This window comes from Alosa alosa, chromosome 22 (genome assembly GCF_017589495.1).
Source record: "Alosa alosa isolate M-15738 ecotype Scorff River chromosome 22, AALO_Geno_1.1, whole genome shotgun sequence".
NCBI lineage: Eukaryota > Metazoa > Chordata > Actinopteri > Clupeiformes > Clupeidae > Alosa > Alosa alosa.
The window spans coordinates 1,998,337-2,025,275 of record NC_063210.1 but is presented as its reverse complement, the minus strand read 5'-3'; the positions used below and the strand labels follow the sequence as shown (position 1 = coordinate 2,025,275).

At 38.7% G+C, this 26,939-nt stretch overlaps 1 protein-coding gene across 20 annotated transcripts in view; it reads left to right on the top strand.

Annotated features, from left to right (window-relative positions):
- Window positions 1-26,939, top strand: part of cacna1g (calcium channel, voltage-dependent, T type, alpha 1G subunit) — a 150,465-nt gene that overhangs the window by 47,987 nt on the left and 75,539 nt on the right. For all 20 annotated transcript variants that reach the window (XR_007192286.1, XM_048232398.1, XM_048232387.1 and 17 more), the window contains exons 3-5: window positions 16,118-16,229; window positions 20,359-20,492; window positions 26,265-26,362. Coding sequence is in view for 19 of the 20 variants with exons in the window: in XM_048232398.1 (XP_048088355.1) it covers window positions 16,118-16,229; window positions 20,359-20,492; window positions 26,265-26,362 (344 nt within the window). In the remaining variant the exon portion in view is untranslated. The remainder of the gene's footprint in view (window positions 1-16,117; window positions 16,230-20,358; window positions 20,493-26,264; window positions 26,363-26,939) is intronic.

The window sequence follows — 26,939 nt, the reverse complement described above, 5'->3', positions numbered from 1 at the left end:
TCATTAGAAAGGACAAAGTTTAAGTGTACACTGAAAGTGCTCTTAGTAAGACAGGAAAGGAACATTACTGGTATTGAATATACATTCCTAATTCCTAAAATTAAAAAATTCAGGAGGCAAAATACATTAAATGAAAATGGCTGTGAATCAGTGGTTACATTTTTAGATCCATTTGTGAAATTTTAATGACTTACAGACCATTTTGTCCATGCAGTTGTTAAACTGTCCTAAGATGACCTATTGGTGCCTGTCTACAGCTGTCAGTGTATACAGAGGCACACAAAGCCAAACGTACATGTATGTGAGGGAGCAGGCACAGGGACGACGCCACAACTTGTGTGGCCAATCTGCTTTAAAGTGGAACTCAGTTTACAAAGACTGCCACTAATCACATTGACAAAGAATAGAATGGCCTGTTAATCATGTTTTGGGCATGAAACACATCTGAAATGTGCTGCATAATGTGCCAATACGGATCTGCCAATAAGCTCAGAGAGATAAAGAAAAACTTTGGACAGTAGAGTTTCTCTGGGACTTTGTTATCAGGGATCATATCACTGATGTTGCTGTACTTTTATAAAACAGGTCAAACCAGTACACATAGAAGAAGAAAATAAAAGTCAAACATTTCGCTACTTACATGCCAGTCTATTGACAACTTCCTAAGGTGATTTATAGTAAGGAGGCCTATGTATTTTCATACTTTTCCCGTTTTGGGGAGTGGTTGGACTGTCTTGGTGGGTGTTTGAACTAGGTAAAAAATTAAACACATAAAAGCATTGTTTTATTTTGTTGACATTAGTTTCAGAATGTTTTAGGGATATAATGTAATATCAAGGCTGTAATTAGGGGTGCATGGCTGCACGATTTGGGGAAAATGTCTAATTTCGATTTTTCTGACAGTTAATGTGATTGCGATTGCAATTTGCAATATGATTTTTGAATGTCAATGATTCAATTCAATCAATTGATTCAGTTGAATATTACAAATGTCTCTTTAAGTTGTGCTGCTTCTGATTGGTGAGTGCAGTGTTGCCTCTACCACCACGCACATCATGCACTGTGCCTAAGGCACTAAGGGACAGAGGGGGCACCACAATGTAGCCAATACATAGGAGTAGCTTTACTGGAAACTGCTTTCCACTCTTCTTAGAGAATGTTTAAAAATGTCAAAATGCACCAAAAGCATGTTACATAAGGATGACACTTTTGGGTCCTCTCTCAGTCTCCTCTATATGCATCAGATCTATAGTACGGTAACTTGAACATCACACTACTCCATTTCATTGGGAACGCATCTGAACGCGCACAAGGGGGAGAGAGGAAGTGGCAGGTTCCAGCTGGCTTTTCATTGTTGATATATCCTTTTTAATATAAGAAACTTTTAAAAGGATATCATGAAGGCAACAAAGACGAGGCGAGGAGATTGTGGCTAATGACCATTTATAAACTGTGAGAGGGCACTTTGACTTAGGTGGATTTGGAAAATGTACAAGAATATGAAGAGTGTCTTTGCCTTTGTGTAAGGGAATTGGTGAGTGTTGAAGTCTTCAATAATTTGTTTCCCTTAAACTAAGCATTTACATGAAGCACATGATATGCTGGTTTAAACGCTTTCCACTCAGATAGCGAGGTGGATACAGGCTCATAATTCACTTTGAATTGCAAACAGAAAAAGGTATAAATGAGGATTTTTAATTACAGAATTGGACATATCTTTTACAATGAAAAAACAAGGAATGGGAAATATACCTCTGTGGGTTGCAATGAGGAGTTGTAACTGCAATATGTTGCAATGAGGAGTCCCACTCTATCATAAGCACAGTGTGAAATACCATTAGAGTGTCTCTCTCTCTCTATGTTCTGCCATTCTGCTGCAGCCCCTAAAGCTGGCCACTGTGCATCTGGCATCCTTTCTGTTGTGTGTCTATGTATATGGTAACATTTTCACTGCATTTCTGCTTGATGCTGTGAATGGAACAAACAGCTCAATAACGGAGGTAATTTTTCCCTTGAAAACTCAACTCATATGTATTTACTTGATACTTTTCCGTAATGAAGTCCCATAGGATGCTGTATATCTCTCCTCTAATACACATCATCTGCCACTGTGTACCTTCACCGTTGATTTAAGACTTCCAAAAGTACAATACTGTATATACTGCAATAGCCCTCCATCATACCAGAAACAGCAATAATTTATGTAATGCTTCCTGCTCTAAGGCTGGAGGACAACATAAAAATATTGGTTTTATACTCCACCCACTCTACAGTGTGTTGATATCACCTGGCCCTGCTCTTCTAAAGAAAACAAACTGGATAGTGGAACAGAAACAGGTGACAAGGTGACTCATTTACTAAACCACATTACACTGGAATAAGACAAACTTAGTCGTGTTTCTCTTCAAAATATGATGATATTAGATTGGACTAATGCATTTTGACAGCAATTTCAATTGATCTCATTGAATCATATAGGATGAGAGTGCAGCATGAGGTATATTTGCAGCAGGGAATGCAAATGATCACATCCGGAAAATGTGGCTCTCGCCACTCCTCTGCTCTAGCTTGGCTTGGTGTTGCTGAAGGTGTTCATATGTGTTGATGTGAGGTGTTCTTGGTAAACCAAAGGAATTGTGTAGACAGGTTGTCTGCTAATGTATGTATTGGCATAGACATCTTATCATGTCTATGTCAGGGATTGATGCTCAACATGCCAGCATACATTCATTTTGTAGCCTGAAAGAGAGATGCAGTGTTGGAACAGATGCCCACATTAAAATTAAGTTAATTCAACACACCTTTTTTCAGCGTAGGTACCACCACTTTTTGCTTCAACCATTTTTTTGCATTAAAGGTTTACAATATGACATTGTATGGAAAGGAACTGACTGTGTGTGTAAAATGATATGATGTTGTTTTCTACACAAGGAGAGAACCAAATAAACATATACACTACCGTTCAAAAGAGTCACTTAGAAATGTCCTTGTTTTCATCATTAATGTTGTAAATGACTGAAACAAATGGCTGATCTTTATTGCAATATCTACATAAGTATACAGATGCCCATTATCAGCAACCATTCATCCAATGTTCCAAAGGCACATTCTGTTTACTAATGTGATATCATTTTAAAAAGCCAACTGAGAAAATATTGGAGAACCCTTTTGCAATTATGTAAGTACATAATGTAATCTGAAAACTGCTGCCCGGATTTAAATAAAAACAATGCAACTGATCTCAGCTGAGATATATAATCTATAATGGAGTGGAATGGAAATTTCTAAGTGACCCGGAACTTTTGAACGATAGTGTAAATTCAATAAAATAATAATCAGATGGCAAGTTAGTCTCAGTTTTATGAAACTTTGAGCAAATACATCTGCTCTTTCGTGATTTGGCGTCCATTTAAGGGTATATTCCACTTTGTACATTATATTAAATATATAGTAGATTATACAGTATATTATGCAGGATGAACATCTTCAATGTGCACAACCCTTTCATAAGGGGTAAAAGACAAATGTGGCAGGTTTCAGACAGTCAGGCCTATGGATGTGTACCTCAGTAGGATTATTCATGAAAATGTGCCTTTCAGTGATAATATTCAGCAGAGTTCAGTTTTCAACCTGACTGCTCCTGACTGCTATTATTGTTAGTTTGACTCAGGACTGACAATCCTGTATCCAAATCCTGCTCATTCCACGTTGCTTTCACTGATTCAGCCCTCCTATGTGCCATCTCTTCTGGCACATTAGCTTGCTCTGAAAGGAGACAGATGGTGCTGATGCAGAGATAGAAGGGACACAGAGAGAGAGAGAGAGAGAGAGAGAGAGAGAGAGAGAGCTCTTCTGTAGCTAATTTTGTTATTCCGTACTTTAATTTCTTTACTTAATTTGTCATTATGGCCAGAACATTTCTACCTGGTTTGATTTGTGGTCTTAATTCAAAGTGAAGGGAGGGCAGGGGTGTGATTTTGTTCCAAAAAGTGCAATGGAGGAGAAATGAAAGAGAAAGATTGATTCACATGTATGTGACAATGCAGATGTGTTGATTGAAAACATTTCAAAATGCACATTTGAGGCTACACATAATCTGTAACCTAAACTAACCTATTGAATGTGTTTGCACAGTCTGTTGTCATTTTTTAAGTTGACATGTCAGATCAGAGCCACATATGTGTGGCTAATGACAAAATGAAGCAGCTGTGTCACTGTGATAGAGTTCTGGTGAAATGAATTTCCCCTTATGCACTGTTTGCATAAAGTCAGAATCGAAATAATGCCATTCAAGGTTGTGCTCCTGAGATATTTAGAAGCTGCTATACAGCCTGAGCATGTAACAGCTGCTCTTTCCAGGTAGAACGTGCAACTTTCGGACAATTGCAGACAATTTGATAAAGCAATGGGGACAAGTCCTCGGTGTCCTTGCAGTAAATAACAGTTCAGGGGAACGTGTCTTTCATCTCTTCTGGGGGCATTCTACTTCTACTTAATAATCTTATTTTCTGGAATTTTCTCACCTGATGCAGCATTCAATTTAGCCTCTAAAAGAAACAAGTTCATGCCTTGATTATAAATGATTGATTAGTGATTTTACATGAACCCTGCACCATGCATGTACAGTAACATACTTATCACCATTTTAATCCTACTCTCCTACTTTGCCTCCTTAAAGTGTGTCTCAAACGATGTGGCCTTCAATCCAAAGAGAAAAATATTGGTGTAAGTGTGACAATTACCATAGAAACAGAAACCTCCAGTGTTGAAAATTAAAATAGATCAAGCTCTCTGGAGTGTAAACAAACAGTTAAAAGCACCATGTTTCCATGGTGAAATTCTTTGTGTTTACATGATTTTCCTTTTTTAAAAAAAAATAATAATTCACTTTTAACAAGTATTTTTGTGGGACATGATATCATTCTGCCTTTTGTCTTTGTGTCTAAGTGTATAGCTTGCAAACTGCAGGCCGCTACTCTGTGGGATAGCATTATAGCAGTGTGTGGCTCATCACTATTGGATTAAACATATTTTCAAAGGAATTAATTGTACTGAAAATGCAATGTTCTCCATCCATTTCTAGTCATGTATTTTTTGTCCAGTCCAGTCCAGTCCAGTCCATTTGCTCAGCCAAAGCAGTAGCTCTGCTCTCATGTGGCTTATGCTTGGTGCTTAGGTAAGTGGTGGTCTGCTTTATTTACTGAATATAATGGAATATGAGCTGCCAGGAGATTGGTAGGTTATTTTAGTCACTCTCATTCCCTGGTTCTCTCCAATGCCTTAGCAGTCTGGTGGCAGTATGGGATTTGTGTGCGCGCACACACACACACAGACACAAGTCTCTGGGCTCTGGGAGGTTAAAGGAGTTTAGATGCTTCTTTTTTCTTAAAGCTAGGTGAGTGTCAAGAGCCATGGTCAGATAGAATAGTGGACAGAGAGGAGGTTGAAGAACCAAAAAATAACCTCCCCTTAATGAATCACTGACCAGATATAGTACTCACCGAGTACAGCCCTCAGGATCCTGAGGAACTCATAACCTCCCAGTCATCCTCGCAGCTGACCCCCCATCCTTAAGCTGCCCAGGTTCTTATTATTGGAGGTGGCTCGAGGAACCTTTGGTCAGAGGGGCCAGGAGCACAGGAACAGCAATGCTCTGCAGCGTGTTCAAGGGCTGTCAACTGATTAAAACATTTCATCACAATTACCATAATCGCATGAGTATTTATAGCGAACCACAGATTAATCACAAAGTAATCTCTCATATTTTTCAGTTCAAAATTACCATTAAGGTACATCTTCACTGTGTAAATGACCATTAAGGTATCTCACTGTGTAGATGAGGGATTCCTAAAATGGACAGGGTAGACTTGCTTTATTCAAATAGAATCATTTCACAATACAAGACACTGACAAAGATTGTTGGACATCTTTATGGTCAGTTGCAGTTTTTTGTGTAACTGAGTAACTATGGTAATGAGGACTGGGCTATTGTCTATGTCAGTGGGCAGACTTCATTAGCAGCGTACCTCATCAGTGAGGCGATTAAGAGGTTTTGTTGCAGTGATTTTTATGGCCCTTATGGACTGTACTGTGTTTTACATTGTGTGAAGTCTGATACATGCAGTCATGTGCAATGCATGGATTCCATGTGTGTGTGTGTGTGTGTGTGTGCATGTATATATGTGTGTCTTCAGTGCATACTGTACACTATATGCACATGCTTCTCTCTCTCTCTCTCTCTCTCTCTCTCTCTCTCTCAGTGTGTGGTTTGGATGGAGGTATCTGATGTTTGTAGTTTTTGCCCACACCAGAGTGAATTAGACAGCTGATAGGTGGCTAATGTAGTTTCAGGGGAAGATTTTGCTGACACGTTTGAAAAGTGGCCCTGAGTAGTGGGTGCAATTACAGCATGGTGTCACCACAGTGTTGAAGGGTTTAAGTCGGGTTGAAGCTCAGGGGTATTTAAGCAATGTGACGCTGTACAGTACCTGCTAAGCTGATGTTGGAGAGTATATGCAGAAATACTAGTCCAGTGGCATCAGTTCAGGACTAAAGACTATTTATTCAGTTTCTCCTAGACTGCTGGTCTAGCACAGTGTTTGATAAGTCTTCAAGGATTCAGCAATATGTAACAGACAGTGCAAGATATATCACCTCATATTTCAGATTAAATATTTATGGTAACACTTTCTAATATGCCGATATCTATAAAGCCCTGTGATGGCATACAAATGTATTCAAAAGTCACTATAAGTCCTTGTAACATTCATTATGACCATGTTTGTCTTCATAACTACATACTTAGTAGCCTAACTACCTCTAATCCTCGTCATTGCAGACCCAAACAGAACAAATCTTGATAGACTGTGAGGATTTGCAAATCTTGTTAACCATATATTTAACTGTGTAGACAACATATTGATTGTTGAAATAGAAATGTTATTTTGGTACACATACAGGTATGTTCATTTTGAATTTGATGCCAGCAACACATCTCAAGTTGGGAGAGGGATGTGTTTGTGTGTTTGTGCTGCATGGTCACTTCTTTTAATAAGTCTCTTAATATTTAGGAATTGAGCTTTCAGCAGTGCAACATTTCATGGTCCTCTTTGTCATGTTTTCTGTGTCATGTTGCTCCAAATATGACAAGTATAGACTGCAGATAGGCCATGTTAGCACCTGGACACTTCTAAATGGGGCAATGCTGTAATATGTGCTGAATGCAGTTTGGCATTGTCTTTCTGAAATATTCAAGGTCTTCCTTGAAAGAGCCTATGTTGCTCCAAAATCGTTATATATCATTCTTTATTAATGCTGCCTTTCCAGATGTAGCATACTGCATACATGGATTCTGGCTTTCCAACTGTGGGCTAATGACAAGTTGGATGGTTCTTCTCCATTATTTCCAAAAAGAATGTACAATTTTGATTGGTTCGACCACAAGACAGTTTTCCACTTTGCCTCGGTCCATCCTAAATGAGCTCACGTCCAGAGAAGATGGGGGCATGTCAGGATCATGTCTAAATATGATTTCTTTTTGCAGGGTAGAGAACAGCATTTGTGTATTGAGCGTCAATTGAAGTTTTCCTGTGTGAAAGATTTCTTTGGATTCTCTGAATATTTATGATATTATATATAGATAATGAAAATCCCCAAAAGCTTTGCAATTTTACATTTAAGAGCCTTAATTCTTATATTGTTGCAGTATTTGCACACACATTTTTTTAACCTCTGAAAGACTCTAAAAGATGCTCTATTTACACCCAATCATGGTGTCAGTTAACCTAATTAGTAGGTGTGTAAAGATTAACCGATACGATACGGTCTTAACGTGTAAGATACGGCTACATCGATACGTGAAGCCCCGTATCGGAAAAAAACTGAAATGAACCGGTCGTTATATCGATTTACTTGTTATGAATCGGTGCACAACCTTTTCTGCTCGCTCAGACTCTCATTTACGTTCCAAGCACCGCGTTCACCCTACTTCCGGTTTTGAAACTATACGTGGCACGGAATTGTGGGTAACGCTGTTCGTTTTTGGTTACATTCATTGCCCAAAGTTGTCAAATGACCTCATTACCCATACATCTATTGCAACTTAAGCATGTGACAACTTGCACTCGGTTGGCTTTTGTTTTTCGAAATCCAGCGCGAAATTAAGCACTTATAGCATTCCTAAACAGCAACGATAGTCTGTAGAGTAGCCTGACCTTTGATGAAGGGATTTCCTTAATGTTAAATAATAATTTAGCCCTTGCTGCTAAAACGATGCATAAATTATTAGCCAATGATTTTGTTCATATTCACTCAGACTTGTGGCATTTTAGGTTTCTGCATTAGGTCTACTGTTGGAACAAAATAAGCCCAGAGAGTTCATTGATTTGTAGGCCTATTTTATTCTTGTAGGCTAGGCTAGGCCTATATGAGAAAAGGCCAAGTGTCCAAGTGTCTTAAGCACTGTTTTATTTTAAATTTGGTATTGTCTTACCTCAACAAGGCTACAGCTCCATGAAAACAATCAGATATATCTCTATAAAAATCTGTAAAGTCTATAAAAATGTATTTTTATGTTGTATTTGGCTGCTGTGTTTGACTGAAATGTAGACTATTCTTTTTTCATTTCAATACAGTAGGCCTATATGAAACAAACCTCAGTTTAGATAATCATATTCACACATTTTGTTGCCTAATTGACAACCATGACCATGATAATTGATAATATAAAATGAATGTGCACCTTGAGCAAATTATAAAAAATCTTTCAGGATGCTTTCCATTCTTGAACTGCATCGAATTGCATCAAATCGCATCGCATCGAATCGCACTGAATCGTTTTTTATAAACATGTATCTTTTCTTGTATCGAATCGTGCATGTATCTAGATGCGAATCGTATCATCTTTTACATGAGAGATTCACACCCCTACTAATTAGTTGTGAAATGTTCCTCTTTGTGTTTTCTCTAGCATTTTACAACATTTTCACCCTTTTGTTGCCCCCATCTCGACTTTTTATTGCCCCCATCCCGACATGTTGCTGGCATCAAATTCAAAATGAGTGTATTTTTTCCATAAAATAGTAAGATTTGTCAGTTTCTACATTTGGTATGTTGTCCACATTCTTTTTGCTACTAAATATGGGTTTCCGTGATTTGCAAGTTATCACTTTCTGTTGAAATATATTTACATTTTATAATGTCCCATCTTTTTGGAAAATTGGGTTGCATGTGTGATATTGATGATCATCATCAATGATCATGTAATGTGGTGATCCGAGGCTCAGAGATGCAGTGCTCTTCAAGTTGCCTTACATAGAACCATGTTTACAGCTGCTGCATACCATGATTTAAGCCTATCGTTTTCTGTATCTAAGAGTTACATAGTAAATAGCTTTTGAAGAGAAAATGCATTTTGTTTTCCCAGTGTCAATGTAAGAGTACATAATGTTACTATAATAATAATGATTATACTATATCTTCATGATTTGCATGTAACATTAGTGTCAGACAGGTCATATACTAAAATGTAAACAGACACATGTACACCTACACCTATGGACATACTGACACATACTCAGAAGTCCAGTGCATGCACACACACACACACACACACACACAGGTAACACCTCTCTCTCTGTCAGTCTATTTCTCTCTCTCTCTCTTAGTCTCTCTTTTTCTTTCTATCTCTCTCCTTCTCTCTCCCTCTCTCTCTCTCACACACAAAACAGACACACACACACACACACACACACACACACACACACACACACACACACACACACACACACACACACTGCTTGCAGCAATCTTGCTTGCGCCAGGAAACTCCCTTGTCCCTCTGAGCTCAGAAATGTCTGTTGCTTAGCAACATTGGCTTTTGTGAGGAAGAATCAGCAGTTCAGCAAAATAGTATCTCAATTATTGTTGCGGTTAGACTGAGGGGACCGAGTGCATCCATGGTTCTTGGCCTAAGTGTGTATGATAGTGGGTTCCAATATCTTTATAAAATGTTTTGCTTGCTATATCAGTCATGTTCCAGGAACCAGCAGCAATATCAGTTGCAAGGTGGTCAGTTTAACTCTCCAAGTAGGGATGTTGAGAAGATCCATTTGGTGGGCATCTCAGTTATAAATGGCAAGGGTAAATGCATCTTTACAACTTTGAAGTTTGCATATTTTAATGTATTTCTGAATGTTATTGGACAGTCCAAAGGTGTGCCACTTACAGTAATATTTCTACCTAACTGCTTGGAGAAGTTGTGCTGTTCACTGCTAAAGTGGATCAGATCTCTTGTTTTGTTTGGGGCATTCTGTTTTGTGATTGGTAGCATTAACTAAGCATATTGGTAGCATACACATTGCAATTTGCAGTTATCAGCATCATTTTTTAAACATCACCTCAGATATAAGTCTCCAATGTGTTGGTGATATGTAATATTAAAGACAAGCTTTGCATGTAAGAATGGCTTTTTCAACAGTGTCAGACCTGTGCTGAAGAAAAACGTCTGCAGCTAATCCCAGAGGTCCACTGTAAAACATTGAATTTGTCTTAGTGGCACATCAATAAGAGGCCTTGAAGAGCCAGACTCCATTAACCATCAACACTCAATAGCCAGCCAGCTCCTCTCCCCGCTGAGCAACTACTGTTTCCTGAGCCGATTCAGCAATTCAGAGATAAAGATCAGGGGGGAGTTAAGGTGTAATGCTGGTACAGAAGACAGGGCATACTGTCAGATGCAGATTTTGGTCGACACCTACAGTAGTTGTATGGGATGTTTGTCACCACCCTGTAGCAGTAGGATGTTGGTTGCAAGTTTCCATTTAGGATTTTCTTATTCTTTGTCACTATCCTTGCAATTGAAGGTGTCCCAAGGTTGTTGAGAAAATAATTAAATGAGTTTTCCAAGAACCTTTCCAAGAGCATTAGAACACACCAGTATGGCATAAGAATTAGAATTTTGCAGACCCCTTTCTACCTGAAAACTCTGTGAAGCTCCCGGTCTTATTCATCGAGTTGTTTTTGCCTTTTCTCTCTAAACAAAAATCTACAGTGAAGTGAAGTGAAAAAAATAAATGAAGAATATAGAAATGAAAGTATAACAGTGAAAAGAGAAAGGGAAAAGAGAAAAGAGATATTTCATGAAACAGGAATACTGGATGTAGGTGGGTAGTAGGTGGTTGTTGGTTTGTGTTGTTGGTTTGTTGTGTTTGTAGTTGGTGCAAATTGCATTTTGCATTAAATTGTGTGTAATTGATTGATATCCATGTCGGGATCCACCGTATGAATGATCTTTTGTTTTGTTGGTATGGTAAAATCTGCATATCCCCACTTATGATTTAGGCTGTTTTGCTTTGCCATACACAAACACCCTGGAGTCTTCTTTTATGCTTGTTCTTACGTTCACCCATCGATCACCTCTGCAACCACAAAAACCAAGCACTCCCTGCACCAATATGGACAGCAGTATGATAAATTGAGTTTATTCAGGCTTAACGAGAGCAAGAGAAATCCCCAAGTGGCCACTGGTACAGAAGGAATACTGAGGCATACCCTGAGTTCATCTATAGTTCAGTTAAAACTGTGTACTGTGGAGAAATCATATTACATATCACATATATTTTTTTATTTTTTTTTATTTTTTATTTGATGAGGCCAATATGACTCATTACATATATTCTGTCAGGAAGAGACTAGCTCTTTCTATGTTGAAGTGTAAGATAAACAGAAATGAAAACACAAACAACACTTCCTGACCTACACACAAGAAACTACAATGCTACATTAAAATAATCATAGCTGAATTGTAAAGTTGCAGGCATTATTGTGACACATATGCAGACTAGGCCTTTACTAAAGCCACTTATTAGTGGTAGCTGACATCCCCCCAAAATGAATCATCTCATTAGCTAATCAACCTCTATTCAACTAGAGTAGTTGGGTTTTGCAGTGGTAAAAATTACAGTCCCATTTTTCTCAGCAATGTGAAACTGCCAGAAGAAATTAAAGTGAAGGAGTCCGTATTTGAATACATTACAATACACGGGGGAAACCCTAAAGACGCATGCTGAGTGCAGAGGTTCTGTGTCATTATTCATGACTGTATGCGGACTTACCAAAGTGATTCTTATGAATGCCATGCGAGCAGTATAGAGTAAATATCAAGTCAAATCAGATAAGAGATGAATCTTTTAATAAACAAAGCACATATGCACTATGCACATTGCTGTGCAGACAGAATTGCTTGTTTAACGTCAGTGTCATTTTTATAATGCTGTTAATTCCTGGAAATTTATTCTGGAAATTTTATGCACACTGCTTCCTACCCCAAACGTTGTGGTCAAGAATGTCAAGTTACCCACAGCATGTCAATAAAAGCCAAGTGAGTGGTTGGCAGCTGGACCAGTTAGTAAAAGCTATATTGCACCTCCTAAGCTTGATGTCTCAGACTCAACTGTGAAAATCCACCACACTGTCATCCACCACATAAAATGAATCCTATCTTTTGAATGGCTGTTCGGTTGACTGATGCGTAGGAATTATACATCCAGAAATGGCTAACACTATATTACATCTAATTCTGTCCATGAGACAGCTGACATCAGACAATGAAGCAAGTGTTAAGGTCTTAGCAGAGGCTTAAATTAAACTATTTTCTAACATTACATTTCTGTAAGTCTTTCAACATACCCACAGATACTTTAGTGGAAGTTGATGTCAGGAGTTTGCAGAATCCTTGCTGTGCTCGCAAAGAAAAGACTGAAACTGTAGCCAAGCAGCATATACGACCGAAAAGTCTTTCTTGCCTGCTTTGAGAAGCAAGAAAGGCTCCAGTGCATGAAGAGACCCCATAAGGGAATTTGCCTGCACATAAATAAACTAGGAGGTGTTGATGAGGTTTTGATCCTGCTGTCGCCTGTGAGCGAGCTCCACTGTGAGCCACCTACACTCCCCCACAATGCTGCATGAGCCATGTGGGGCTTACACGTGAGAGTGCATGTTTGCTGGAGGAGGGAAGGCAGTGAGGGGTTTTGTCAAGGCACTTTTTGTATGCATGATGAACCCACTTTCTGTGACAATCTTTTAAGTGAGACCACTGTCTCTAGAAAATGAGTTCTACTCTCGTGTGCATCTCTGCGTAATGAGGAAGAAAAACAAGATAAGGATTGTGTGTATGGCTACGGATAGATATTTATAAGTTCCTCTGACCTTATGGGTTGGAACACTTAGTGTTGGAGGGAGATTTTGTTTGTGGTTATATGGATATTACGACTTTGAATGTGACAATTTTGGATTCAACACAATGATTTGGTTGCTTTGGACATGTAATGGGAGCCAAATGTTGAAGATATTTTGTTCTTGGTTTGAACATTTTTTTACATAATGTTGTGTTCTACCAGTTCATTCATCATTTTTATACAGATAGTGCTTGTCTCCATATAAAGAGTTCAGATGCAAAACCCTCTAAATCCCTCAGACCACTTTTCTTTTTAAATGATCAGGCTTCTATCGCCTATTACTTGATATTTTAGACCAGGAAGAGAGTGGTAGCAGGCTTTTAAAGCTAAATTATTTGATTAACGTATATTACTGTATGTGTGGAGAGGATTCACTCACCATCAATATATCATTTTTGATGCAGGTGGCGTTTATAGAGGGTTTGCATCTAAACTCTTCATACACTATAGCCCTGAGCTCTGTTTGGAGATTAGTATAGTGGATAATGAGTAGGAATAATTCAGGAATAATTCAGTGATCAGTGAAGAATGATATGACATTTAAGCACTGTTAGTGCTGCTACCATATTTACAGCAGAGCTGTGGAGCTCAATGCTCTGTGTCCTTGTGCATTGAGTTCAATAAAGATTTAACTTAAGTCATGATCCTTGGTAGTCCCGGTGAGGCAAAAGTGTGTTATGTTTGGAGAATTTAGCCTAAATATGGATTGGAAAGATTAGCATAGGTTAGCAGGTTTTACACGATTTAAACTTTCTAATCTAAACCAATCCAATGCCTCATGAAGCCAGAGCTTAGAATGGCAGAGCCAATTCAAAAAAAAGATTCAATCTTAAGGAAAGGATAGTGTCACTTTTCCAATATTGTGGGCAGGATTTAGACTAGAACCATCCTTGATGATATACCCTCACCATGTCTGACTCTGCTAACTAAATGTTTTGCAAATTGCATTGGTTGCATTTACAGTATTTGGCAGTAAGTGGTGCACAGGCACTACATTTTCACATTCTAATATGAAAGATTTCATTGCCTCATCACCTGTTTCCTTAGTAACATCGGTGATATTATAATAACACTGTGCGCTACCAGAGAAACTCTGAAGAGAAAATGTCAACATGATCGAAAAAGTTCATGTAAGAAACTACATTCTTCAGTTTTACTGAATAATAGAATGCAGTAAGGGAGATGGATCTGTGGTCATCCATATTAAATAAACATTGTCAGATTATGGCAACATTATACTGTATCAGTTATAACAGCCGTTTCTTTTTCACAGTAAAACACTGATAGGCAGGTGTACTTCTATTTACCAAACCTGAAGCTCATCTCACAGTTGATGCGTTTTCTCCATTCCTATAATGTAATTGGCAGTTATCACAAGCACAGTTAAAAGGAATCAACTGTGGAGCACATTAAAAGCAATGAAATATTTAACGATCTGGAAATAATACAACACATGCTAAGAAGGCATCAAACATACTGTAGAGATAATGCAGAACAGTAATTCTACCATTTAGCTATTTGTGCAGCCAAAACAAACAAATTCAGAATCAATCAGGCATAGTGGATGACAAAGCGAAAGTAAGATATTAAAAAGGCAAGCAAAACTAAAGGTTGCTTTTGGCATGGTACAAATAAGCAAAACTGGGGCTTTGGATACTGATTCCATTGTTTATGAAAGTTTCTTCTATTCACACATTTAACTGCAGTCTTCAAATTACACATGCATTAAAAGGTGGAACATTTTCAACGGAAAAAAAATATGTGCGCTGTCACCCGTAGTTATGATACATATTCTAGAATACCTAATTCATCGCTGTTAATGCTCCTCCTCTCATGTCTTTGCACAAAGCTTTCACTTTTTCTCTGGCCTTCCCATAAATGCATATGTATGAGTGGGAAAAGCACAACTTGCCATGCAGCGAGCGCTCCTGTTGGAGGCAAAATGTACTTTCTTGTGCAGTCTGCTCATACATATCATGCCATATTTTAAGGTGCTGATAGCGAAGAATTAATGTCTGAAACAAGTTGCAAATGATTTGGTACATCTGACCCTAAGTCTCTCAAATGGACTGTGAAGAATTGAAATGGAGAGGACAGCGTGAGTGCTTCTTCCGGGTGTTTACATTTGGCTTTTTCATCATGACAATTTTTGGATATGAATCACATTGTTGTTGTGGTTTCCACCACAAATTTTGCCTTGAGAAATATTTTAATGATGCATTCACCTCTTTCAACAGTTTTTTGTATCCTTTGTCCTGTAATAACATGATAATGTGTTTGCCAGTAATTGAGAGAAATGAGCTGTTCTTTGTCTGGTTCCAGTGTGTTCAGACAGCCCCCTACCAGGGCATTAGCTTCTGTTAATTCAGTTAGCATGGTGACAAGTTTTGGCTGCTTGACAAAGGTTGCTATCTGCATCTTTTGATCTATTACCTAGTCCAAGACTAAAGACATAAATGTGCAGCAGGCGATCTGTTCTGAGCAAAGTAAATTAAATGGCACAATGATAAACAAAATTATGAAGACATCTTTGTCTCCTTTTAATTTATTCTTATTAGTCCTATCTTGAAACAACTTACTGAGTACCAGTGGCAATATGTGGTATTAGTAGTGTGTCCATATGCTCACAAAACCAAGAGATGTTTAGGTTGTGGTTTGTGGGAAAAGTTTGTTTTCATTGCTATTGACTGAATTTAATGTTTACTGTTGTGTTTACTTCATGATGCCATGAGTCCATCAGATTTTGTAACATCCGTTGATGACATGCATTAAAAACAACAATGCACACTGATAGAAGTGTTGAGCATCACACCATATAGTACTTATGAAATAGTTGTAGAATGACCTCTGTCATCAAATGTTCCTTAACTCCTGTTTCCCACGTGGTTCGAGAGGATGAGTATGCTGGTCATTCTGCTGAACTGCGTCACCCTGGGGATGTTCCATCCTTGTGAAGATATCTTGTGTGACTCGGAACGATGCAAAATCCTGGAGGTGAGTGTCCCTAGATATACCTAAACAACACCGCTGTTCTGTGAGATGTCACTGTGTATTAAACAAAAATCCCCCTGTTACTCTCTAAACAATACATCACATCTCTGGTTTATTTGCCTTTCTGATCACTGAGAATTGTGGTTGATGGAATGAAACATTAAATGTTGACTGTTAGTAACTTGGATTGACAGTTGCGACTTCTGCAACTGAAATTAGGAAAGAATCATTGATGCTGCTGCACAGGTAAAATCCTGGAATTCTTCATCTTAGCAGTTGTGTTTATGGATTTTTCTGTTCAGTATGTAAAGTATAGGAAATGTGAAGCTCAATTTCATCAGAACTGTTAAAGTGTTATTTTGTCTGAGAAGACTGTATGATATTTTCGTCTGTATGTTTTCTTTCATCTTACAAATATTTCTTAGAAACCATTTGTTTATTCTTTGCTTAATGCAGTCCAAAAATACTGCTGAACTGAGGGACACCATCCATAACACAGGCAGCGTAGTGGATTAGTATACCTATTCGTCTGAATTTCATTGCTCCCCTAACGCTTTCAACCAAGGAAGTGAGCAAATTTGGCATCTCCATCTTGGCTCCAGACATCATTTGAGTGACAGTGACAGAATGCATACTGTAAGTAGGCGGACTGTCGACTCGATCTTGCGCATTGAAACCAAATTTCAGCATTTGAATCCTGTTCATGATCCAGATGATCATGCAGGATGACAGAGAGAATGGTGACCCTCTAGCTTGTTTTTAAGTTAAATCTTTTTGATGTATTTTGTCTCATGCTGAGGTTATTTGCAGGCAGAAGAAACCTATATGCTCTAATATAAACGAATTTGGCATGGGCATGAGCAATTTTAGGCTTAACTATAAATATCCATTTTTAAAACCTTTATTATTGAGAAAAAACTGTATCAAGTACTACACAGCTATCTTTGTCTGTAAACAAACAGCATGATTTCTTGCTACTCTATTACAGTAGAATATCCTATACAGGGTGAGTTAAGTATTCTTTTCAAGTTGGCTTGGAAGTCAACATGTAAATTTGTACTGCGGCATAGTGCAGCACACCACTTTATTTTTCTCTGGAGCTGACACGTGGAGGTCTTTTCCTTTTTGCCCGGGGCTCTGCGAGGTTTACAGCGATTATCTCCTCTGATGGGTGATCAAATCACTCCCCTCTTATCACATGGAAATTGGCACGGGTATTTTAGTGAAGTCAAGAGAGGGAGAGCAGAAGAGAGACTCATCCGACAGGCAATCCACAAACACATGCAGTCCTCTCCCATCACTGTCTGGATGATGGCTCCCAGGGGGCTGGCATGACTCGGGTTAACCTCTTGCTGAGCCAGAAATAATGCCTTCGGTGGAGTAATGGTATCTGAGGCAATGTAATAAAAGACTGAGTGTGCCAGAGCCCCTACTTTTGATCCGCCCCCACTCCAACAACAGCACACATCATCAGCTCTTACTCTTCAACTCACTCCCCTCTGCAGTATTGAGTGTGAGCTACAGTATGTGTCCTCTTTAGATGCTACTAATCTGGGCTAATGTGAGTGATGAGAGTTCATGAGACTGATCACTCTCACTGTGACTTCATTAACTCTCCATCTGCATATTTAGGAGGCAAGTACCACATGCATGTATAGATCATGTTTAAATCCATACTGATTTCTTGTGATGCTTGTCCAGATTGAGTCAAAAATAGACACTGATAGAAATTATAAATATGGCATTTATGTTTTATGTATGAGGGAAGAGTGTATATACAATTTTGAAGTCCCAAGCCTTAAAAACTGGATACATGCATATGTAGGTAACCTTTGGATCATTCCAATATGTGACAGATAGTCATCATGAAGATGTTATACTTGTTATACTACAATTACTTGTTGTTATATGTTGTTCTTGGTCCTAGAAACTCTCTCAGTGAAACTCAGGCATAGGTAAAGACTTCCTCTATTTTCTCTTCTGCCCTGCTTTTTATAGCTATTGTGAAAAGAGCTTTGTCATTATTCTGTAGATGTTGTTATATACTGCAGTCAAGATTATGTATAGAGTGTATGGTAATTTTTTTAGTGGAAAGCTAGGAAATGTCCTCAGGCTTTTTCTGTGCTGACTATCATAGATGTGAGGTGCTACCTCTTTATGCTCATGTGGAAGAAAGTGAGATTTTGGGAGGAGCAGTTGCCGGGTAAGATATGCAAAGGAGACTGTGTTTGGTATCCTTGAGAGGGGTTCTCAACTGAAATCATGAAGCACAGGGCAGAAGAATTCTTTAGTCGTTACCCAAACTCTTTCCATGGCTGAGCACACCATTTGTCTCTCAAGGTGTTGGTTCGTATTTTTTTTTATCTTGAACTGTGTTGCAAGCAGCTCATCCAATTTTACAGTGTTATGAGGAAACAGCTCTGCGGACAGAGATTGTTTTAAAACGTATGTTCTTTATTATTTATCTTACCCAGCGGATGAGACAGTCCATATCATGCAACTGTGTTCCAACAGTCACTGTAGATAACCAATATCAACACCTGACCTGAAACAACTCTAGCAAATCTTCCGATTTTTTTTATTTACCATTGTTAATTTTTTTCTTTATATTTTATCAGAAAGGTAAGTGTCAAATCTGTGAAAACAATGTGCTTTTCTTTTTAAATATTTTTGGTGTTGACTCCTTTTTTCTATGATGAGCAGACAAGCAAGCACAATAAACAATGTCATGCCATTCACCACTCTGCAATCAATTATGCCTGTCTGCACTCACAAGGCAAAAGGAATTCAAAAAGGCAGTACCTACGTTTGCTTCATTATTCAGACCTACCATACTGTGCTAAACATGTTGAATGAAACATAACGTTGAACAAACTACGATTACTACACGACTTAATATGAGGTATGTTTAAAGATAATAGAGACTGATTGTAATTCTCCTACTGTGGGTATCAGCACCAAATTGTCTGAATGTTCTCTGATATGTTGCCATCTGAATGAGCACTTTACATTAGAGTCCCTAAACCACACTTGTGCACCCGTGGCACTTTCCACTGCAGTCAGAGAGAGGATGATTAGTGTCTAGTGTTGTTCTGGGAAGTATACTGCATTGAGGGAAACCCAATGTTTGGATTAGTTCTCTTGAGAGAGCACAGCTGAAGCACATAACAGCTCACACACAGCATAAGCAATCACACCCACACACAGACACTTTGTGCAGTGGTACAGTCAGTCACTCATGCTTGGTAGGACACAGTGGCTTACCTTTTGATCAGACACACACTAGCTCACACACACATAAGCACAAACACATATGGTTGTTCACTGAAATTTGTCGCATAGTGCAGGCAACAGCTTGCTTTTTCTCTCCCCTCTCCTATCTTTCTCATCTCTCCCAGTCCCCAGCCTCCTCCTACGCCATTTTGCATAGTTACAGACAATTCCAGCTGGCACTGATCACTTCGCCAGTATCTGAACAGGAAGGGGTTTCCCCTCTATAAGCCACTCTCACCAAATGTTGTACCAGCTGGTGAGACATCCCACAAGGTGTGTTACCTAGACAATGAGATTTGACCTTGAGGGACTGGTCTCCCAGCCTACTGCTGTATCTTCAGCCTACACTAAGGGTGACATCATGCAAAGGTACCAGCTGGCCCGAGTGTCTGCTGATGAATAAACAAGTAGAAATCCTCAACCTATGCAAAGCAGACTGCCAACTGCCACTAATCAGTTCACTGGAGTGTCCTGCTCTGGTAACCAATGTGATCAGTGTTTTTTTAAAAACAGTTTCTCACCGCATCATTTTGAAGGATATCATTTATCCTTCTATAATTTATCTATCTATTTGTACATAATTTGTACCTTACAAGTTGTGTACAATGGGATGCTATGCTGGACCAAGAGAGGAAACTTTATGGGAAAAACAAAACAAATATTTTTGTTTGTTTTGTTATTATTATTTGTTTGTCAAAGACAAGGTATGGTGTAAATGTAAGTATGATGTGGTCTGCTTTAATGTGATTTCACATAAACCTTAATATACATAGGACACTGGTAATTGTGTGTCAAGGTACTGTAGCTTAGCCTGACTACAAATGAATATGAATGTTGCGTCTTTCCCTCTTGTGTGTAGGATTTTGATGACTTCATCTTTGCATTTTTTGCTGTGGAAATGGTGATAAAGATGGTGGCCTTGGGAATCTTTGGAAAAAAATGTTATCTTGGTGACACATGGAACAGACTAGACTTCTTCATCATTTTAGCCGGGTAAGTGTCCTCTCTATATCTTCTCTTAATTCCTTAAATCAAGCAAATGATGTCCCCACATTTGCAATTACACATGCAACACATCGGTTAGTATTTTAAAGTTAACACCAACTGTCTAACAGAATAATAACAGAGATGCAATCACAATCATGGCCGCCGGCCAGATGAAGAAGCAATCACCAGACCTCATATTGTTTAACAGTTTGTTAAACCACATTGTTTTGTAGTGTCCCGGGCATCCCCGGCCACAGGTCATGTGTTGATAAATATTGATGATTTCAGGAAATGGTTTCAACACATTGGCCATACAGTACGTGTAAATACAACACAGATGTCTGCCAATGTGTAGAAGACGATTGCAGAGTGGCATCAATCTGGCAAGCCTTTTTGGCAGTTTGATTAAATCAGTTTTTGTTTAGGCCTTTTTATTACAGCAGGGCGGAATATATGGTTGATGACTTTTTCTGAGAATGTGTTACGTAAGTTGCTCTCTGGCACTGTGCATTTGTGTTGCTCAGCAGATGCTGGGTGTAGGTGTTCAGGTGAATAGGTGTTTTCTGTATATTCAGTCAGCAATTGCACAAATCTAAAATGAGACAACAATAATGATAACATGAGTATATGGGGAAGCTGCTGGAAGCATGAAAACGTACTGATCTACGTAGGCATACTCCCTGATGTCCTTCACATGAGGAGGATATCAGTTGGAGACAGACTAACCTAAACAGTTCTGATACACCTGAGTGTATTATTTCCTGCTACCCAAACTCTGTGAAGTCCATGATCCCACTTACACCATGCAGGTCTTGCAATATATTAATTTATCTTCTCTTAAATCAAAACCCAAACTTCTGTCACAAGTTCTTACTATATGGTTGCTATAGCCATAGCCCTGTCATTACCTCCATATCTCTTGGTGCTTAGGTGCGATATGAAGCGTTTTACTGAGCGTTAGCTTTGTCAAATCACGCACTTCCTAAGGCTGATTTACAGTCCAGGCGACTAGTGTCACTCCAAAAAAAAAATGTTGGCGACAGATGTCCTGGTGCTGTGGGCTTTCGTAGACCTGTGCCAGCAACAAAATATTGAATAGAATAGCATCTATTTACTGTACAATGTACAGTAGCGAATGTTTACATTTTCTAACATCACAAAATGAAAGTAAACACAGACACACACCATGCCAACGGCAGCACTCCAGAACACTGAACTTTGAGTTGCTATCCAATCAAGAGTGTGCAACAACGTTTGCACTCTTTCAAATGTTTGGGTGTGCACCATTTCTTTTCTCTTAATGATAGGTTATGATGGGGGGAAATTATACATGAGGGGGCCTTATATACATTAATAGATTGATTAAGTTGATTATGGTCACTAGTATTGATGAATTGCATTGATAAAAGGTAACAGTAGTGATTACCGAAAAGGATATCCTGGTAATAGTGGGTTAAGGGCATCACTCACCTCACCAAGATCTACCAATTATCCAGCATACATGAAGTCTAGAAATGTTGAAGAATGAAAATGTCCAGACATAGAAATCTGGATCACTTTACTTGTCCATTTGATTTATTTTGTCTGTCTGACTGAGAGCTATTTATGGCAGATGTTACGTGCAGATAGTATTGATGCAAATGAAATAGTAAAGGACATAGGCAAGGACACTGTTCTGATGAAGAAAAGCTATCTTTACCAGGGTACAAAGAGCCCGTAAAAGCAGCTTATGACTTTAGCAGGGAGGTACTGTAAGTGCAGGCATGCAGTGTGTGTCTTGGTCACCTACTTTTGTTTCCTTTAGGATTGGTATCTGCCATCAAACTAAAACAAAACAGGTCAAGAGAATGTTAGATGAGGAAGGAATGAGAGAACACAGCGTAATAGATAGAAACATTAAAATTAGTGCCATTCCTCTTTTGCCTGTGGGCAACTTCGAAGTTTACCGTAATCTCCCACCTATTAACCAAGGTTTATACAGTACATTGATGTTGCAACATTTCCTCAGCTATGAAGTTCCTAAACAGAGGCGGGCTATACATGAGAATGTGTTTCATTTCTTCATTCTTCTTTCTCATTAAAGCATGATCTGATTCTGATTTTTTAGGCTATTTGGCACTGCACTTAATAAACAGTTTTGCGGTCATGCGGTCTATAAACGGTGTGGCTAATACACTGGAAGTTACTGTAGTCTCAAGTTGCACACTTGGATGCAGTGCAGCATTTCACTGGTCCTACCCAAAGCCCTAACCATAGCATATTATCTTGGACATTTATGAAAACAACAGAGCACTGATTGGATTGACTAGGTGTTCTGGGCCATTTCCTTTACACACTCTCAACAACCTCCCATCCCCTTCAGATCTGAGGCTCAGTGAAGTTTGTTTTTAAATGGTCAGAGTAAGTGATGTCTGGCAGAGAAAAATGTCTTTTCTTTGTCTCGCAATAAATAAAACAGCTCTTATTGAGATCTCACCTGTTTCTCTTGAATAACCCTTTGAAGAAATAGGGAGCAATATGAATAGATGGAGAAGAAGTGTAGTAGTTTTGGGATCTTAATTAGAACTTAAATCAGACTTTGCTGAAACAAGAGAAGAGCTAATTCTCAGAAGTTTGAATTAAGAAATGCAAGAAAATGGCCAAAATCTCATATTTGATGTTAAATTGAGCACATTTACGTTTAGGAGAAATAGAACAGACAAAAGAGATTTTTTCCTTTCCTGTGGGCTGCAGCTATCAAATGATATGAACATTTAGTTTTGAGCCTGCTTTAAGCCATGCCAGGTAGAGATCATGAACTAATGATGTATGTTATGGAAGCCGGCGTGTGTGAAATGACTTGAAGGGAGTTGAAGGAGATGGCACCCAGAGGACAGGTCAGACAGGTGCTGGTCATAAGTTAGGAGACATCTTCGGTGACAGCGGTAAAAACCCTTTTGAATAAGTGAATGCAGGGGATTTCAGTTTTTGATGTGCATTTTTAATTTCATTCTGTGATATAAGAATTTCATCTTTTCTATCACTTGTCCAGCTATGCCCTTATTTTATGTTCTTTTATGTAGCAATGTGAACAAATGCTTAAACACATTGGAAGAGGGTGGTAGCACACACATTTCTCATGGCCAGAAAGGCTCCAGCCTACTGACAAAAGGCTTGTTTTGTCCTATTTTACCCTCAGCCTACTTTCCCCTGTAGTTGTTGACTGTTGATAGCTGAAGAACTAATAGGCTTATCAATGGTGCATGAAATATTTAGTGAGCATGAATTGGCAAAGGAATAGACATTTGAGTGGTTAATTCCAAATGGCTGTTAACACTAACAGAGGTGGAGTCATTATAGTAATCACAGTCTGATGAGTTTGAATGTAGTAATTAATATAGGTGCAGTTGTTATAGTGACTCACTTATGGAGACAGATACGCAATGAAAAAGAAATGTGAAAAGAATACACAAATATGATCTCTGTGTCCAGGGCAGCTCCCCTCTTTCTGTCGAATGTTGGGGGTTAGGAGGTTAGGCTCTTACTCAGACTTGCTCCACTTACATGCTAGCTGATGAAAAGCCAGATCCCTAACCACACTGCCTCCAGGGCCAAGGACCTTAAAGCAGGCCTGGTTTTAGCCTCTTTGTGTGGACTAGTAGGAATAATAGGTGCGCTACTGTGGTGGAAGCTCAGGTCAGAGAATTGGGCTGGCAGTAGATTATAGATAGGTAGGTAGGTGGATAGATAGGTCAAAAACAAAAGATCAGGATTTTTTTCTTTCAAGTAGCCTAACATGACAATAGGAGCTATGACACAGACAGAATTATAGCGAGCATAATCACTGGCCTTTGTCTGCAGGGACGAGTGTACAGTCTGAATACAAAGAAAAACATCACATTTAATAGATTAGGCTACTGGTGTTGTGAAGGGTTTAAAACTGAAATGTTTAAATATCTAACTAAAAGTTAGGACATACAGTATTAATATCAAGTAGTGACCAGCAGATACAAAAATGCCATTCTGAACTTCATTTTCCAAAAGCAAGAAACAACATGCTAATGTCAGACAAGAAGACCCAGTGATATCAGCCTAATTATTAGCACTCTGACAGATGGCTGAGGTGGAGTCTGTTGTGGAAATGCGTTCACATTAAACTAGATTGCATTTTTGGAAAAATACAAAATGAGGTGGAAGATGTGTCCTAGGTAGTTGGAACAGGTCTAAGATGTAAGAAACAGAATAAATTCTAGAGGGACACTGGGAAAGCTCAGGCCTTTGCTAAGGCCAAGACACACAATGTTAGCAAAGGTGAAAATAAATGCATGGATGCACCCAGTGATCTGGGCCAAAACTCATATGGCTCTTTCTTAGGCCATTCTGCAACTTTCCAACAAGTTTCATATTTTAAGTTTCAAGTTTCTTGTAGTTTTTACGTAATCCTGCCTATGGATTGACTAATATACAAGCAAACTGTACCAAAAACATAGTCTCCTTGTTTGAAGTAATAATTATTTAGTGGATCACTAAATAGATATTGTATTGTATTGTTAATGAAGGCCAACAATAATGGTGCTAGTTGGGGGTGGGGGGCTGTTACTTGAGCTAGATTGTGTTCGCAGCAGTGCTATGTCGTAGAGGACAGACATGTTGGATTTGTATCTCAACCAAATGTATGTTTGTGTATGTTCCTGATTACTACCTCTGTTTGTGCTCGGCTTATCTGCCCCAGCAGATGTTCTTTTTATATCCAGAATCACCCTCATAAACAAGATTGTGCTATTATCTGCCTGAGATCTGGTATATCACCTGTGAATGTTTCTCACACTTGTCCCCACTCATTTATAGGAAATGTACTGCATTGGTGCATATAGCAGTTTTATTTATAATGCAGGAGAGATTTAATGTAGAAGAGTGTTTTCAGTAATTATTTATCTGGTTTGCATAGTAATGAATAATGCAGTCAAATTGACAAGTGGGTCCTCTTTTAATCAGGGTGTCCTTTGAATTGAGTTTGAATATCTGAGGTGTTTTGATTGATCCTGTTATGGCAACTTAACTGACAGCTGCTGACAAAAACTCCAAAACAAAACAACAGGCCTTGACATAGTATGGCTACATTTTTAGAGTTGCTGAAAGGTGGGAATTCCTCCATGTGCTCCCATCCAAGCTCCACATATGCCTAGCAGCTGCTCATGCATGTGTTTGAGTGTGTGCGTATGTGTGTACTCCCACGCACAAATGCACATATGTGTTTGTTTTTTGGACATTCCTCTGAAGAAGTGTTGTGATTAGTGGTACGTTGCTGATTTTCCTGCTTCACTCAAATGTAGACAGCTAAAGTTAAAAGTTGAGTCATCTATGAACTAGATAAAATGCCCCTGTTCTCTTATTCAACTGAAAATGCACAAGTGAGAAGAAATAGCTCCTTTGATCACAGGTTTCACTTTTCATGCCTGAATGCCTCTCTACCTTGAACACTGACATCCCTGCTGTCTTTCCCGCTACCATGCAGTTTACTCGTTTTATTTAGTATACACCTTGAAGTGTTCAAATGCAGTATGCACTTTTGAATAGAAGGTATATACTGTACATTACATGGAATGAATGTTTTTTGCTAGATGTGGAAGAGCCTTTGATGTCCACAAAGACATACGGGTTTCAGGGACGTTCTGCCCTGTGTTTGTAAGGACTTGTATGTATACTTGTACTTGTATGGAAGTACTTGTACTTCATGTATAATTATATTAACAAATCCAGCAGTTGTACTGATTTTGCTCATGCTCATGTTTATTGCAGGATGCTAGAGTACTCCCTTAACTTGCAGAATGTCAGCTTCTCCGCTGTCCGTACAGTTCGGGTCCTGCGGCCACTTCGAGCCATCAACCGAGTGCCCAGTGAGTATATGGTCCAGTAATAAATACATCATTTATTTACAAAACAGGCACATGCTCTCTTGTTGCATTATGAAATATTCCATCAAATACAACACATGTGTGACTTGATGCTGGCAACTAGTACGGCAAGTCCTCAAAGGATATTGTCTCTTGGTTTGAGGGAAACATGATAAATGATGAAAAAAATGAGGGTAGAATGCAGCTCTTAGCAAACCTAGTCATAAACCCACAGCCATAGCTGTGTAAACAGTGGATTTGATTGGTATCATTAGATTGTGTCTTGTTGTATTATTAAAATCAGAGACTAGTTGCTACCAAGAGCCGGGTATAAATTAGAAGCTATTACATTCGGTACACATTCCATTCTGTTAGTGCACAACAATATAAACTGATACAACATTTAATTATGATTTCAGCTAATCAGAATATGAAGGTATTTCTTCCCTCAGACATTAATATTACTTAAGCACAACTGCTGCAGGTAGGTTGGTATAGTATAATATTTATTATAACATATAGATAAAATTGTATGCAATCAAATGGTCCTTGCTAAATATTTATTTGGAATTTCAGTAAA